Source organism: Rhipicephalus sanguineus, chromosome 4 (assembly GCF_013339695.2).
Source record: "Rhipicephalus sanguineus isolate Rsan-2018 chromosome 4, BIME_Rsan_1.4, whole genome shotgun sequence".
NCBI lineage: Eukaryota > Metazoa > Arthropoda > Arachnida > Ixodida > Ixodidae > Rhipicephalus > Rhipicephalus sanguineus.
The window spans coordinates 21,677,080-21,695,167 of record NC_051179.1 but is presented as its reverse complement, the minus strand read 5'-3'; the positions used below and the strand labels follow the sequence as shown (position 1 = coordinate 21,695,167).

The window sequence follows — 18,088 nt, the reverse complement described above, 5'->3', positions numbered from 1 at the left end:
AACATGAAAAGCACACAGAGTACCAGGACATCCCTCTAGTGGTCCAAGTATCAAAACTTTACACCAGCAGTGACCGATGCAATAAGGCAAGACAGAAGGTAAGGTACATACTCGTGCTTTGGACATAAGGCGCTACAGCCGGCATATCGCAGCGTCGGGGAGAGGCAGACGGAGTGACTTTCAAAGTTCTCCGACTTGCTCCTTGACCCCGGCTTGGGAGGTTGACAGAGTGACACCTTATCTGTTGAGAAACAAGATGGAGGCCGACGATAAATCCTCTGTTCTAGTAAGCACTACAACACATCACTGCAAGGCAGAGACTTTTATCTATTATGACTCCTAAGAGCGTTCAAGGTAACTAGGTTATCGTAACAGAACACTTCAGGTGTACTGTTCACGGTGATACTGTTTCATTTAAGAAGAGTGGGGGTCTAACTTTTAATGTGTACAGTTATATGAAAACCCCTTTTGACTCAACATCCAGAAGTTACCATACATCATTATCACACACTCCCACACACAGCCATCATATAGTAGTACTGCGCACATCTTTGACAGTTCCCGTTCAGGGAGGTTCTGCTTAATTCTGTCTTTCTTTAAAATCTTTCTTGTTCTTTCTTTCTTACTCGTCTTTCGTCCTAGCACATACACATGGATTTAACCTCATCCAACAAGTCTGGTGAAAAGTATTTCGGAGTAAGTTTGACCCAGAAAGAAATGTACAAGACAATCCGCCTCTTTCATTTTCCTGTGGTGCCCTCTGCCGTTTTGGTAGGGGTTTGGTAGGGGCCGGGACAACCCATATTGCCAGAAGCAAAGCCTCCGAGATGAAGAGACGTTTCGTGACTTTTCCGCTAGGGGAGAGCGCATGCACAGGGGCGTCGTGAAAAAGGCAGATTCTTACCTGGTGAAAGCAGCTGTCCGTGGTCCAGGGTCTTCCTCACGGCAGCGACCGGCACTCCGTGATATGCCATGTGCCACTTCTGCTGCACCGAATTGTGATCGGGCCTCGATGGCAACCTGTCCGTTAAAATTATGAGTAAGGCGAAAAAACACTCCCAGGACGCAAGATATCTTTTGTGTGTGCCATGTAGCATGACCAACTAGTACTGTCGCTTAGAATAGTAGTGGTTTGGGGTATTTTATTTTCCATTTTTGTTAAGGTGGTGCAACATGAAGCAGGACGTCGTCTCCGAGTCCTTCTTCGGCCTACTTCGCATTACGCTGCCTCAACTAAAAGTGTTGTCACAGGTGCTTCAAGGTACATCTTGACATACAGTACTGCATGGTGGGTGAAGTTACAGCTGCCCTAACGACACACCATCGCTGCAGTTCGCATGACAACCAAGCAACCTCACGTCTCACACCATCCATAATGACTTTATTGATACCACCAAGCCTTACAAATAGCACCACCCTCCATCCATACATTTTTTTTTTCTTGCATAGAATTTAGATGTTCCAATCCCAATTTTATCTGTGTGGTCCTACAAAATACTTTCCAACTTCCTATGCTGTACAAGGTTTGCAACATGGCAAAGTGGAAGAAGTTATACCCTGCGTTCGACATACAAACAACACAGTGACGCTGACACTACACCATCCAAAACTATACGTTCACCTCTGTACATTTCAAAATTGTTTGTTAGTTTTACATGTTTGTTTCCTTCGCAGAATGTTGTATTTCCTCCTGATGGGTGCTAAGTCTTGCACCGATCAAAGCACTACAACTGCTGAATCACTGAAATCACTCTTTGCTTGGTTTGTGGCGCATGTTAGAAACCTCCATGACTAGCTAGCTGAATGCAAGGCAAGAGGTTTGCCAGGCCTGCCATCCTTGTCATGACGACAGAGCCACCTAAATGGTTTCTTTGTCTACACTGGCAATGCTCTGCCTTCGGGGGCAGCACAACTTCTATGCGTTCGATTAAAGTTTATTCCCTCTCTCAGCAGGTTTTTGGTTCTCTACAATTGCTCGAGTTCCTCATATTTCCAGAAAACGAAAAAATATTGACTGGATACCACAAAACTGGCTCACTGCATCCTAGTACTACAGTAGATTAATTCGGCTCACCTGAGTGGGAATCGGCACCAACCGAAGGGCACCGCATAGTCCCTGGGTGGTTCACCGACTTTGAGGTAGGGCTCGTCGCCACGGATCTTGTGGCAGGTCTCGCAGTAGCACAGATTCATATCAAGAACAAAGTAGTTGTCTGTGAAAAAAAGCATACGGGCACACATGCTAAATTGACATGGTCACTTAACAATGAAACGAAGTTCTGCACGCAAAGGATGGCAGCACCCACCCTCTTAAGCCAATCAACAAAATGTTTGCCAAGAGCAATTTCACCCTCCACTTTCGCTATGACAAGTAGACAAGCTCTTAAAAAAAAAAGGAACATGCTCTTGCAAATATATGCAATAACGCCTGTTTGCGCATAGTCCTACACTCCCAATAAGCACACTATGAGGAAGAAAGCCTGTACAAATAAACTCTCACCAAGATCAAGATCGTTCAGATCCCCATAGCGGAAAAATACCCATGACACATTTGATGGCTTAACAAATAAACACACAAGCACGAGCTTGCATTGCATGTGCAGTCATCCCCGCTTTCAGTAGTGCTCTTTATTGATGAGTGGTGCGACACTGCAGTAATGTGGGGCATATTTTAAGCATAAGTTTATATTTCAGGTTGAGAATGAAGAGAACATTGGCATGCAAGTCTATGCGTACTTCGTTAATGCAAAGAACATGGTGAGCTAAACGACTGCTCTCTCAATTATTTTTCGTTCAAAAACATAAGATATAATGGATAGCAATAGACTAGTTTGTCTGCTCCTTTAACATAGAAACTATGGTTGTTGCTTGAGATGCTTTCCCCCATATCCCCTTCAATACCTCGTCTACGAATGACACACAGAAGGTTGTAGACAAGCTCCAACACGACCACTGATTTGCCCAAGTCAAGACACTTTACTGATGCTTTGGGCTTCTCAGATAAAAATGTAGCTAAAAAAAAGGGTTTCAGTGGGTACGGACTAAGGTGTGCCTAAAATACTGTAACTGTCATCGATGAGCTTCCAGTTTTCCCTTTACTTGCTCATCAAAAGAGGCCAGTTCAAAATCGTAACGACCTTTAATTTGCCATTTTGCCAAAGGGCACAAGATAGGAGGTAACTAGCACTCGTGAATCACCCACCGGGAATCCCAAGCATGGCCTTGAACCTCAGGCACAGGTTTTGGTACTCGCAGTTCTTGATGGCATGGATGTCGTTGTGGAGGTTCTTCACCCTCTTTTCTTTTACGCCTGAAAGTCCAGAATTCTGGTGATTAAAGCGGACCATACCGGACGTAAAAGCACAACAAAGAAATTGAAACTTATGCACTGCACCCATAATCAGTTGACGAAAACCACTACCACGTACCATTATCTATGTCCGCCTTTTCTCTCGAATCGGCCTCGGGTTCGCTGTCCTGATCGTGAGACTCTGTGATGGTTACCTGTTTATAGAGATTAAAAAAAAAAGGCAGCCCCTAAAGACTACGAACAATGGCTCGTGGACAACACATTTCATGAGTTGCTTTTGCAGTACCTGCATTTAGAGCACCTAGATGCCAATGTATTTCATTTCATTGTGATGTTGCACCAAGTGGCAACCCAAGCAAGAGGGAAAAGAAAGAAATGTTGTACCTACATGGTTCACCAAAGCCCAAAACAGAAGAGAAAGGTAAAAAAAAATTCTTGATGTCATGTTGTTTGTACTACCTTTAGCGCCATTTATTTTTAAGGCGAAAGACTTAGATGCCTCATCGAACGTAAAAAGTGACGGTCAGCATGGCATCAACACGAGTGATGCAAAAAATCGTCATTAAGTGATGACGTCACCCTGTGATGTCATCATGACGTCAACATGACATCACTATGACATAATAATGTGACGTCACGTGATGACATCATTACTTCACATCGTTGCTTGGTCAAAAGTGGGCCAATCCCGGACGCACTGCAAAACCGCATTGGGTGCAGAAAGCCTTCGGTGACTACAATCGACTGAGAAGAAAAAGAAGAAAATGGCTTTCCCCTTCCAGTTGTCTTAGGCAAATGCATAAGGGACTGCGTGACTTTTGTGTGTGTCACTTTCTGTCGTCCTTACCTGTTCACACTGACCATACAGGTCCACAAGGGCATAACAGACGGGTGGCAGGTCCCTGGCAGCCACGCCTTGGTCCATACCGTTGACGTACAGGTGAAGTCCGCCTTCCAGGTCGACCAGCACGCCAACCGTGTGGCCTTGCTGCAGGTGATCGAGGTTGGGTCCATAGCCCAGCTTCACCTGCGTACACAGCAGCATTGCAGAGGAGTCAACTAAAATACAAGTCACACTCTAAAAAAAAAAATATCGCAATCTGGAGCTTCTTTTGTCCGTAAACAACATTGTCACCTATCACGCATGCCTCTCTTTTTCTTTTTTCATGCTGCACACCCAATAATTCCAGATCACAAGCGTGACATAGTGTGACATAGCATTCTTGACAGGATTGTAGCAAGTGCAGAGTTTCCAAGAAAGAAAAGCCATGCAAGACAGATGACACTTATTTCGGGGACAAGTTTTACCTAAAAAAAAGCAAACTTTTTTTTAAAGTGTATCACTGCCGTTAAGACAGAAATTTCCTGTCCTCTTCAAACCCATGAGACCTACCTCTAACCACACTTCGCAAATGCTGTCTAGTGAATGTCTGAAATTTTTTCTCAATTCCGCAAGTTCACCACGACGTTCTTCACTGGACTGTATTACGTTCTCAGCACCTTCAGGAACTAGAGAGCGCCATAATCTCAACATTAGGATGAATAGCTCTCGTACAAATGGGTTTATGTGTACTATTTTTCTGCATGCCATTCAGTGCTGCAATGCTTTGTCTGTAAATGCTCGTGAATATCCAGAGAATGAATTTTCAATGGCCACTTAGCTCTTGTAATGGTGCATACAACTTACTGTTATTTTTATCCTCCATTATAAGCAAACAATAAGTAAATAAATACAATAATACTAAATAATGGTAGATGGAAGGTATGGTATCAGTTAGACAACCTGCAATTCATTCGACAAACAACTGCACAAGCTCACAAGCAAAGTGCCCGACTTTGGGAAAGTTGTAAGAGGCTGCGAAAGGAAGAAAATCCTCTGTTCAATTTGCTTGCCTTGATTCCGTTGTGATAGACGGAGTCACCGGAAATCACCCACGCCAGTTTTCGCAAATTCAGGGCGCTCAGAGGAAAGTGAAGCTTCTCGGGGTTCTCCCCGACGACGCCCACTTGCAGGGAGGAACTCCACTTGCTGTTCAGTCGATCGATCCGAACCTGAGAACAGGCGCAGGAGGACACGTGCCAATTAAGTCAAGCCAAGCACGCATTACACATCACTACTCCAGCAGGAACGCTTGAATGTTTTCCAGCGTAAAATCTACCCTAAGAAGCTAGACAGAGCCTCTGAAAAATCCTGAAAACCTCAGCGCCGCTTGGCACCAGCACCAGTCTCCTCCACCACCAACTGAGCACCGCGCAAAGCACACATTACCATGGAGGCAGCACACGGCGAAGCGAGGGGGAGGCGAGGCGAACACTAGCCCTACAATTATGCACTACGTACCCACCAAACAATTTCCTATGTTCCCTTAGGGTGAATTAATGTGTTCATCATTTGCACAGTTTCGACGTGTGCCCATCACCATTAAATTAATTTCCATTAATTACCAATTGGGACTTCACAACTGCACTTAACTCTGCATTTTGCAACAACTAGAAGCTAGCTAGAAGCTACTGCACTAAAAAAGGAGACAGGACAGATCATTGTGTCCTGTCTTTTCTTTTGTGCTTGCATAGCATGTCAGTTGCTTGATACTAAGCAACCAGTCTGCAAAGTTGTATTGCACCTGGAAGAGCTGGCACCGAGGCAGAGGCTTGGTGGAGAGGAGGAGGCCGTGGCCGTAGCCGGTTGTGCGGGACGCACCCATGCTGCCAGCACGCAGCCGCACGTTGCGGCCATGCTGCTCGTGGAACTCCTGGCCCACCCTCTCCTTGCTTGGCGTGCCTTGGCTTGGCTGCAATGTCGGTAAAGAAGCGATGCTGAGGTGAAGCACTGACATTATTCAGATCTTTCACACGAACTATTTTTAGCCGTTACTTCCGGGACGTTTGACCCCATTTGGACCACAATCACACAGGAGACAGCCCTCTACACCTAACTAAAGCCTTGTTGCAGGCATACCTATCCTGTCTTGATGGATCGCAGCCAGTGAGTGATAGCGACGGAGAAGACAGCCTTAATTTATTCATTCTAATGGTTCACATCAACAGTCTGCATTATCACATGACCAGCACGAAATTACTTGTGTGCTGCATGTACACACTGACAGGTGGGAAACGATGCTGAAGCGTCTACGTCCAGTGATTACAACAATGGCTACCAATCAAGACTATAATTTGTAAATGAGTGTGACAGCTATCAGCCTTGGAGATTACAAGGAACCTTCCTCAATATAAAACTGTGCACAGGTAAGAATCATTACTACCTACAGTAAAACCTCGGTGATACGAATCTCGCGGGGTTACTAAAAATATTTGTATCATCCGAAATTCGTATCACCAGAAAACATGGAAAATTAGTATGCGTCGACAAAAGAAAGTTGGCATACGTTTTGATTTAGTGTTTCTCAGGGACGCAGCGCCGTCATGAACAGCTCTGAATGATTGCCAGTAACGTTTTTAGACGTCAACGATCATACTTGTACTCGTAAATATACGGTGCATGCGCACGTGTGTAATTAATGAACCAGATGCGTTGTGTCGCGTGACCGCCAGTAGCCCCTCCTAATCTTACACTTTTCTGCATGACACTAGAGTACTGCAGCGAAAGTGACCTAGGAAGCGCTTTGCACAAGAAGCGCTCCTTCACCAAGACCGCCCGCTTCGTCTCTTGGGGTCTTTGTCCACCTTTAATGGGACTTCATGACGGACCCGCAGCCCAAGTTTCAGTCTTGTTTCATAGAACGTCTGATTGCGGGAACATGGCTTGCATCGATGTGGCAGGCACGTGTTAACACAGTACAAAGACGCTGCTGCCTCGAGCACAGGAGCACGCTTCAACGCGTCGGAAAAAAAAAAGTGCGACGTCAACGTCATAGGCCTCCAAGATTCGCACGCACTATCTCAGAGGCAACGACGCACCGTTGATGGTCACGCAGCGCGCATGCCCACACCCTCGCGCAACTGCCGCGTCTTCCGCGACAGCGCGGGCAGCACCTGTTCCTACCTGTGCGCTAGCGTACATTCGTATCAAACGTCACAGGGTGCAAATCGGTTCGCAACAACCGTACTCTAATACATTGCAGGCTAATGGGCCTTGGCCGGGACCACAGAAAAATTCGTATCACCCCGAAATTCGTACGAGCCGTGATCCTATCACCGAGGTTTTACTGTATATACACACACAGATACATATCAGAGAACTTATTCCGAGAGCCTTCAGCCACACACTTAACATGTCTGACGATTACATATTTCTTCATGTAATAGCCAAAAATCTTGACATGGTGTGCATTTCGCACATGTCAAGCTTACTGGCAGCCTGTTCACTGTGCAGCAACTGCTACATAGAACATGTAAGCATTGATGGTCCATTACAGAATCTTCTACTCAATGTTATGTGTGACTTTTGCTGTCGCACGCATTGGTGTGGTTGCCATCTGGACATGGAGCCTCCACAACAACCGAGTCCCAGCATGGACAGCTTCCTGTGCGACTGTCCCACTTCAAGCGTTTTTGTCTCTCTGAAAGCCTTTCACGAGTGATAGACAAGCCCAACATACCAACACATTGTATTTCTCCTGAAGATACAGAGACCGCAGACACTGGCATTTCTCGGCCAGTAACAACGGCTAGGTTTCAACTACAGTGAGAAACAAGGAACAAAAAGAAAATGAGGCATTAAACGGGCAAGAAATATATCGAAGTGCTAAATGTGACAAAGGAAGGCTAATATATCAGACCCACAAGGACTGCTTATAAGTATACATAATTGCACATGAGAGTGACAAGTGAGAAGTGAAGTAGGAGTGCACAATAGTCCGCAATACTTTCAGGGAGGTTTTCCGTCCTACCTCAGCGCAGTCGAAATAATTGGTGGCCGCCGAGTGTGTGGCAGGGACTATGCTGCTGCTGCACAAGGACACCGATTCCAGCATTCCGTACAAGTCCAGGACCGCGTACAGAACCTGCACACACAAGAAAGCATTCATTCACACTGCCTAAGACAGTGTTCAGGCTAAGTGACTAGCACTGGGAGCTACGTGAGGTGTACTAGTGCAGACTAATTTGTATCCCTACAATATATTGTAATTGTGACGAGGTATTTAATAAATGCAGCAACATAACAGTGGGGTAATGGGCACAAGGGCCAAACAGACCTTTGGCAAGTTGGAGGCCGCTGGTCCCAAGTCCTCTCCGTTGAGGTGGACACGGAGCGTCCCGTCAAAGCAGTGCTGGACGCCAATTCGTTCACCAGCCTGGACAAGAAAGAGGGAAAATACTTTAGCTGGTACATTGTCAAAAACTATGTTTACAGGATTTCTCATAAGAGTATATGGCACAAACACATTTTCTGCCCATCAGTCGTGCGTGATATTGTGAGGTGCTATGCATCAATGTGCTGGCGTCTCACCCCTCGCTATGCCCCTAGCAACTTTATAAAGATGCCACTGGTTCATTACGATCGACAATACCTGATAGAGGCATGATGTTTCTGGTCTTGATATGAAAGGCAGTGACTGCGTGAACATGTTCTAACGATTTTGCTTACTGCAGAGGTACAGGCCCTGGCTTTACGCCAATGCCCTCCTTTTGCTTGTGTTAATACTAACTTGTAGCCCTAGAAAGACGAGTTGTTGGCTTGAATATTCCGTACACAAAACATCTCCAGCTGGCTCAAAAGTACTTAACTTGACTCATCATATAATAATAATAAGAATAACTGTTGGAGTCTGACGTCCCAAACCCTCGATATCATTATGAGAGACGTCGTAGTGGAGGGCTCCGGAAATTTCGATCATCTGGGATTCTTTAACGTGCACCTAAATCTATGCACATAAGCCTCTAGCACTTCACCTCCATCGAAATGCGGCTGCCACAGCCGTGATTTGATCCCACAACCTTCGGGTCAGCAGTCGAGCACCATAACCACTAGACCACTGCAGAGGGTAACTTGACTCATCTATGACTAAACCAGACGGACAGGTAACCACAAATTCTCCAGCTATCACTGCGTAAAATGTGTAGAATCTTAGGCAACAATATACCATCGTCAACTGACATCTGCCGACACACACTGCAGGAGCAGTTTGCAAGGGAAGTTCTCACTAAGCAGGAACTAACCGATAGCCGATGTAAAGACGGCCCGTAGTTGTCTCTCAGAAGGGTGCCATTGTGGAAGACACGGGAGCCAACCAGGAGCCACGACTGGTGGCCCGGGAGACGGAGGGCCGTGGGGGGAAGCGGGACGCCCGGCTCGGGTGCAAATGTCGTCAGGCCCAGCACCAGTGCACCGGCCCAGACGGTGCTCACCTGTTCCACTTGCACCTGGCAAAGTTAGGAAAAAACAAGAGAAGTGCAGTACAGACTTTTTCTGAGAGTCTTAACGCACACTAAAATGTGCACGTACTTCACATTTTAAAGCTTGTGAAAAAGCACGCTCATGAACATAGATAAATATGCCCTCTTTCACGAAAGCGACTGACCAGTTCTTCAATAGTGCAGTGTGAATAAAAGAGGATAAAGAAGGAACACACAACGACACAACAAGTGCTGTAGTGTCATTGTGTATTCCTGTTTCATTTTCGCTATGCTTTTGAAGAACTACGAAGCTACTCGCCCAAATCAAAGTCTTATTTATTGACCAGGCACACTTGTTATATTGGTATCCAAATGGCTGAAGAGAAGAAAAATGGCAGCGAAAAGTGTCGTACATACCACAGCCAAAGCTATTCTGTCAACACGCACCGACCTTTCTTATTAACATGTAAGGTCTGCAATGAATGAACTGTTCAGTATGCCTTCATAATTGCACATTTAAGTTATCCAGTACGAGAAAGAATGTTAAAAATATAAAGAAATCAGTTGACTTTAGTGACCCCTTGGGCTTTGAACACTTCTACTGTGACAGACACTCCACAACTTCCTTGCAATACGCATGTCCTTATCCAGTACAGCGGTGGCTTCCGAAACAAAAATGCCACAACTCTCTGCAAGTCTGCGTGACTTACTATAAAAGGTCGACAAACTGCGAAGTGCAAATGATGCAATGGTTAGTATGCCCAGCTCCCAAGAAGGGGCAGTAGTGAACAGACTTTCCTTTTTCTTTGCGATAGTATGTCAAGGAAGGAGCTGATGACAAGGCGGTATGGCAATGATACAACCATAATAATGATGATGATGGTGTAACAGAAAGGATAAAGTAAACCTGATTTCCAGCTTCTGCCAAAGCAAAAGGCCTGGAAAGTTTGTTACCTTGTTGCAGAGAAAAAAAAAAACTAAAACCAGACCACCACCTCAGCTCCCAACTATCAGTACAACTGACCAACTACAGCATCAGCCAGGACGATGTTCCAGTTTCTGCAAAGATGCTACACACACCTCGAAGAGTTCCTCGAGTTCCAGCGGCGCAGCACTGAACACAAGAGCATGGTTGAAGCCAGCAGAGCGGCATGCCACCTTGTTGTTATTCCGAAGGACCACATTCTTTCCACAGCAGGTGTTGAACTGGTGATTGACGGCTGCGCCACGGTGAAAGACACGAGCGCTAATGAACACATCAGCAAGACTGGTCTCAAAAAAGAACAAGTTTTGGCTGTTATACTGCGCAAGCTCCCGGCAGGTGCAGATAAGGAACAAGCACGAGCCGAAAGCTAACTGCTAAAAACATGCAAGAACTTCTAAAAGTAATCTTTAGCTCATGCTATATTCTTCACACAGGCTGCTCGAGCATGCAGAAACTTGTACAGGGACCGTTACTAACTTTGGGAGGGCTTTATGCCAGCTTCAAATTGCTAGATTTCAGTGCACTATGGATGAACACGACGAAACAGGCACATAAGCAGTGCTCATTTGCTAATACTTTACAACAGCTTATTCTGTGGTGACACCTAGAAATTTAATGTCATGCACAGACCAGCCTAGGAGCATAACTTGAAACCACGTGCTCAGTGACAGAACTGTATTACAGTATCTGTACCTGATGTGTCATACGTCAGCGAATCTATATCACCATGAGGTATAGCATCACCGAATATCGGTGGTACTAGTATACCTCATGGTGATATAGATTCAATGATACACCACAATGCAGGTACAGATTTGGTGATATACCCCACGGTGGTGTAGATTTGGGGATGCACCACATGGCAGGCACACCCGCGTGATGTACCTGCCACATGGCAAAGACAGCTGTTTGTTGCAAAAGGCTTGAGCCCTCGTACGTACACACGCTGTGTGCAGGCGTGATGCTCGCTCTAGTGACCTCCGGACTAGCCACCTTGGCAGGCGGGGCCGACGGTGGCGATAACCGCTGCTGTGGCACGATGGACACCTGTGCGCACTGGCCGTACAGGTCTATCACAGCCCATACAGCTGAAATTGGGGAAGGGGAGGGGGGGCACACACGTTAACCAAGTTCACCAAGCACACATTGGCATCTGCACATTGACTGTGTTAGGTGGAGGCTTGTTCTTGTTCCCCTATTAGCTGTGGCTCACAGCCACTGTGGGGGATTAGCCAAGAATTGAGTGGTTTTATAAATTTATATAAAACTTAAGAATAGGGTAATTTCAATTTGAATTGAGGAGGACTCTTCTTTACTCTGACATGCTGGTCAAATCCAGAAATAGCTCTGCTTAGCCAAATTTTGCTGGATTTGCTGCACCTGATGAAGGCTGCATTCTACTGAGTGCTGAGGCAGATTTGCATTAAACTGAAACCTCATTATAACAAAGTCATGTTTGACACGAAATTAACTTCGCTATATCCAAAAATTCGTTATAAGCGTACAGTCGAACCACTGTAGCTATTACCAAGGGTATTCTTCATTAACTTCATTATAACCGATAATCCGTTTTATCCATGTTCGTTATAACGAGGTTTATGTGTATAAGCACTCAAACTTCAAAGAAATAAGAAAATCTCAAGACATTTCAGGAACTATGTTTGCAGCTCTTGAAAGGCCCCAACTATTAATCATGTCTCTTAGGTGAAATTCGCGCCATCAAAGCTTGTAAAAAAGAATTCGACAGCAGCAGTCAACGTGATGACAGTGCAGCATCATCCGTGTGACGTCATGCTCTAAGGATTGTCTACAATCATATTTTTATTGGCAGCTTGCAAGGTCACAATAATCAGGTTGTAATATGCAGGCCTACGTACTCATATTGCGACTCTACCGGAAGTTGCAGTCCTAGGTAGGATGAAGCGCAGCTACAGTAAGCGTGAAGCGTTTCTTAAATACAATGAGCCTCTGACAATGAGAGGCATGGAGGCGAGAATCAAATGTTTCTAAAATAACAGTCGGGTTGAGAACACACAATCCCGTCATCGACGTGCCCCTAAATTTAAGTTCACAGCGGCATTCCCCTGAGCAGAAGTGGAGTGGGCAAGAGGTGAATACTGGTGAATTTTAAAAGAAGAATTAAATTCAGGGGTTTTACATGCCGCAACCACGATACGATGAGGCATGCCACAGTGTGGTAAACCGCATTAATTTTTGACCATCAGAGATTCTTTGATGTGCACCTAAATCGAAGTACACAGGTGTCTCATTGCATTTTGCCAACATCGAAATGTGGCTGCCATGGCAGGGAGTCGAACCCACATCCTCAAGCTTGGACTAGGCATAGGCGAACACTTGAGCACTTCAAAGCCGCTTCGACACGAATTTAATGTTGCCAAAATTTCGAAGTATTCAAAATGAACGAATGTACATACATTTTACCGCAAGTAAACCCTCTGAAAGATGGTTTAAGTGCTATGAAACCGCCTTTGCTGAAAAAACCCGCACTGCCGCGAAGCCACACTTCAAGGTTAAATGTACATATTATCTGCACCCGGTATTTTTTTTTTGAAGTTTAAAAGCTTGCTATACAGGCTTTTATATGCTAAGTATAGCAAATTTTAACACATAACGTACTTTACCGCTAATAACGTGCACCCTACTACGATTCAAATCATCATACTATTTAATGTTGCTTCCACTTCGCTTCAAACCAAAAAAGTGACATTCGCACAAGCCTAGTTCTAATTCTTAAAAATATTGAGCAAGTTACTTGGGTCATGACAAAGGTGCTAATTTTTCTTTATGATATGTAAGGTTTCCTGTTTGAACGGCTCGATTCGAAATCATTCAACCAAATCGCCATTGACTTCAAACCTCTCAAGTTTACTGTTCGCCCATCCCTACCTTAGACGCTAAGCAACCACAGCAGGCAAGACAGGCAAATGCGATGCCCAGAAAGGCCGCATGGCATTTGATCACAATGTGGAGAAATTCGCGCGCCGTTTTTCAGGGTGTGCCAAGAACGAAAGTTACTGAGAAGGCTACGATTCTCGGTGACAGCTTTACCGAGGGTTATTAATTCCCTTTCCACGATTCACTTGGCATTCAACCCGCGAAGGCAAAATAAAGTCCTTGGAAATGCAGCTCACGTGACCGGATGTTTCTGCAAGCGACTCCTTGGTCTTCTCCGTTGACGAAGTAGTGGAGGCAACCATCGGAGTCGCGCATCATCCCCACGCGGCTCCCGACACCCAGCTGGTCCAGGTCACACTTGTAGCCGTTTCGCACGGTGTTGCCATTGCGCATAATGGCCGAGCCACTGCGCGGGATAAAACAGATATTCAGGTCAAATTTTGACCTTTAACGAGACTGCTAGCAGTGAAGACCAGCACGTCTTAAAACTTGAAAAATATACGTGCATTAAGCGAGTGCACGAAGTTGGAGTAAGAGAAAGCAAAAGCTATGTGCAAAGCTTTACTATTTAAGATGTTGACTGTTTTCCGAAACAAGAGAAATAGTAAATTTTATTTCAGGGTCGCTACGATTAGACTATGATTACGGTCATTGCAAATCTAATCCGTACCACTGACAAATAGGAATGTTCACGAAGACTTTTGTGGAAAAGTTACCTTGTGACGGCCGAAATTTCTACTGCCGTTACAGTCACGAACCCACTTATAACGATCCCAGATATAACGATCTATCAGTTATCACGACCATATTTCGGAGCACTTACGATTTTCCTGTGCTACCCATTGAAATTGCATCCACATATAGCGAACATTTTTCAAAGCCTCCTACTTTTACAACGAACACTTCAGACACGATTGCGGTAGAAATATGGCGTATACGAAGCGAAAAAAAGTTAAAGTAGGCCTTCTAAAGCATGAGAGGCACGCGCTCGCGTGTGCCCCGGTCCAGTTTACTCGTGACGAAGATACCCGAGATCGGCGAGCACCGCACGCGCTGCTTTCGGACGCTACGAGCGAGGTCGCTCGCTTTCCGGTCGTTTTTTCAGTGGCAGAATGGCAGTGTGGAATAAAAAAAAAGAAAGAAAGAAAGAAAGAAAGAAATAGTAGGCAGCATGAAGCCTTGCAATCAGCTTTCGCACGGCAACCTTTCCTGGCGCCGTTCTCTGCAGCTACGACCGCCTACGATGAACCTATGCCTTGGAATGCAAGAATCCATAAAATGCAATAAGCGATGACCGCGATAACTTTTCGGTGCTTATATGTTCACTGCATCGACGTTACAATGTGCTGCAAAATGTCTTTCATCTTTTCGGTAATGGCAGAGACCGGCCGATCAATGATTACGACTTCCGCGCGATTGTGGCGATTCCTTCACGGATAAGCATCAGAAGAGAGCGAAGGCGATGTGGCGGCCGGCGATGAATGTGCCATTATGATTTATCGCCGACAACCCTATCACAGTCATCTGAAGCTATCGGCTCGGCTGCACGTGTGGTGTAAACTGTTCGGGGTGACGGCGGTACAAGCAGTACAAGTGCGCGATGCCATTGCCGTTCGAAAGTTCGCTTCCACTGCGCCGTGCGTGATAAAGTGCGCGTCGCTTCGTGTAAACGAAAGTAGCTCGCTGGTGTTGAGCGACACGGGCACCGAGAAACGTTGATGTACTTACAGCGAGCGTATACAGCGTGTTTTATTAGGCGGCAACTAAGTGCGCCGCGCCTGTCGTGCAGGGCCGTCAGAGCATCGCGGAGACGTATAGCGCGTGTTGCTTGCAAAATGCTTGTCTTCGCCACGTTGAACGAACAGACCGCTCGCCGCACCTGCACACGCTCCGAAGTGAAGCGGGCAAAAAGAGCACACAAATGCGCGTACAGATGCAAGTGGCCCGGCAGTGATGACATAAGCAGAGTAGGCGACGCGCTGCATGCAACTAGCCAGGGATGATTGGCTCCACGTAGCGGTACCGTGGTTCAATGAAACGTTGTCGCTTCACTGCAAAGGCGGTTGAACCGCGGTACCGCTACCGGTTTAATTCACTCGTGCACGCAGCGGGCCTTGTTTCACAACGCGAAAAGGCCTAACTTCTCACCGGAGGAGTTGTTAGCAGTTTTCAATAAAAATGCGCAGAAAAAAAAAGCGGCTTGGTCGCTAAATGCATGTTTTTGAGGGCAAGTCCATTTACAACGAACTACTGATATAACGACCAGTTTTCGCGGCACTTTCGAGTTCATTATAAACGAGTTCGACTGTATATGTTTGCTCTTTAGTAAAATGGCATAACTGCCAACAGATTGAAACAATCGAACAGTTTCGACATACTTGTTGGAAAAATAAGTGGCCGGTGTACTTGTGTACTTTTGAAATAGGTTTTGTGAGTTTCGTGACTTCTTCCCCGAATTGGATGCAAAAAAAATTGTGGGTGTAAACATTTAAGCAAATCTGGCACTACGTGTCCCTATTTCTAGGCTTGTGCAAATATTCGAGCACTTCGAATATTTGAACAAATAATACAGTATTCGAATTCGCTTCGATTCGAATTTAAATTCTCTGAAATTTCGAAGTATTCGAAATGAACGAATAGGTGTATATTAGTCCGCTTATAGCATACCTTTATTTGCTGAAGTATTTTGTAATGGTCGTCTGCGTTTTCACGCAGATTCCGGCTTACATTACAATTTTTCTTAACTTTTCCAAATGGCCAACAGCACGCAAACTGTCGGAAGTGCTCAGGCACACGCCCTCTAATATCAAAAGCGCCTCCGAGACTTCGCGTGAGGTGCGATGAGGTCGCGACATCATTAATAATTTCTTGATCGGGCAGGAGACCAGTCGTGGTGACACAATCATCAATCGCGATGTGGTCCTGAAGGGTCATATCTGTGGGAAGGACAGCATCGAAGGTCGGGCAGTCACCGTCGGTGAACTCGGCTGAAACGTCGTCGATGCCACCGTCGGCTACTGCCGCATGCTCGGGCCTCACATGTAAACACGGTCACAACGGGAAAAAACAAGAACTCCGCAAGAAGAGACGGTGCTGACACAACACAAGGGAAAATGGCGTAGGAGGCGCAGTGGAGAAGACGCCGACGTTCGGTGACGCTGCGATCGCCCCCACTAGTTGATGACGATGGCGATGTCACTCAAGTTTCGGTTTCGCCCCAGTGGTGCCAGCGCTGCTTTACCACACATTTGTGTAGCGGCAGCCGTCAGAATTTGTCCGAATTAAGTGGTGCAGAGCCCAATTCTGACGAATTAACGAAGGTTTGGTCCCATAGATTAACATGCACTTTGGCCGGGACCAATAGAGCCGTCCGAATTATCCGAATTTCCGAATTAACGGGTGTCGAATTAACGAGCTTTTACTGTATTCGCACAAGCCTACAGGCTATTTTCTAAAAGAATGGTGTGGTGACTAAATGCCAAATGATATTGAGCAAAGATGCCACAAACTTTGTGAATGCACCAAGTGAAAAAAAAAGATACATGGGCTGCTTACCTCAGCATCCACGTATCGTGAGTGATGTCAGTCATCGTGCTGGGAAACTCGAGGTCTTCGGGTCTGATGGCCGTCACCCCTGAAATGTTGAGATAATCACAATGTTGAGATAAAACTGCACACACAGCACCAATTCATAAACTTTACTGCACATTTGCGAGCTTTAGCTTTAGTCAATATGAGAGCTCTACCTTCCTCTAAGTTCCATGCACTTGGAATATGGAAATTACTGCTTGCCTATCGCGTGGCAAGGTCTCGTCTTTTACGAGCCTTTCTTTCATATTTTTGACGACTAGGTATCTGACATTCACAGACGACACCACCTCTGCCGTTTATACCCGTGTCACACGGGCGTTGGAAGACCTTCCAACGGACAGTCTATTGACTCAATGGTCAATTACGATCTGCTTTATGGCGGGTTTCGAAGGCCATCGAGTGAATAATCTATCGAGTCAATGGAGCACCCCACAACTCTATCGAAACATCGATGGCCATTGAGCGACGGAAGCAGAAACAGCGTGAACATGCCCTCTTGTTCACAGTGTGCTCGTACTCATGATTAGAAAAAGAAAAATTTAACCGGTATGCTTTAAAAAGCAGTATATGTGAGCATTGTGAATCATTTAATAAGGTATTTTTGCCACTTGAAATTGCGAACTGCGCATACTTTCGACAAAAGCAACGTGCTTGTCTTCACTGCGCCGTCTTTCCATGTCTCATTCACTGCAGTTTCGGTGCTCAACAACTAAATAAAAAACTAAATATGCATTCATAACTACGAATAAGCAATTTATTGAAATGTTTAAACAATAACAACAGACATATTTGTGCTTTTAGATGGATTTATCCTATTTAACTTTCGGTGACGTGAATACAAAAATAAAGATGCACAGGGCCACACAAATTTTGCAAGAAACGCCTGAACCACTCAACGGCCGTTCAAAACTGCCCCGTAGCAGCGCGACAACTCCGACGAGTTGGTAGAGTTGTGGCGTTTTGATGGCCATCGACTGGATGACCTTTCA

General features: G+C 45.6%; 1 protein-coding gene across 1 annotated transcript in view; it reads right to left on the bottom strand.

Moving 5' to 3' along the window:
• Positions 1 to 18,088, bottom strand: part of LOC119389581 (neuralized-like protein 4) — a 40,329-nt gene that overhangs the window by 7,102 nt on the left and 15,139 nt on the right. The window contains exons 11-25 of the mRNA XM_037656919.2: positions 17,064 to 17,142; positions 13,745 to 13,914; positions 11,534 to 11,680; positions 10,688 to 10,827; positions 9,431 to 9,634; positions 8,467 to 8,565; positions 8,161 to 8,274; positions 5,935 to 6,102; positions 5,204 to 5,362; positions 4,158 to 4,337; positions 3,429 to 3,504; positions 3,203 to 3,310; positions 2,075 to 2,213; positions 905 to 1,020; positions 112 to 241 (exon numbers count right to left, since the gene is read on the bottom strand). Coding sequence (XP_037512847.1) covers positions 112 to 241; positions 905 to 1,020; positions 2,075 to 2,213; positions 3,203 to 3,310; positions 3,429 to 3,504; positions 4,158 to 4,337; positions 5,204 to 5,362; positions 5,935 to 6,102; positions 8,161 to 8,274; positions 8,467 to 8,565; positions 9,431 to 9,634; positions 10,688 to 10,827; positions 11,534 to 11,680; positions 13,745 to 13,914; positions 17,064 to 17,142 — 2,029 coding nt within the window. The remainder of the gene's footprint in view (positions 1 to 111; positions 242 to 904; positions 1,021 to 2,074; positions 2,214 to 3,202; positions 3,311 to 3,428; positions 3,505 to 4,157; positions 4,338 to 5,203; positions 5,363 to 5,934; positions 6,103 to 8,160; positions 8,275 to 8,466; positions 8,566 to 9,430; positions 9,635 to 10,687; positions 10,828 to 11,533; positions 11,681 to 13,744; positions 13,915 to 17,063; positions 17,143 to 18,088) is intronic.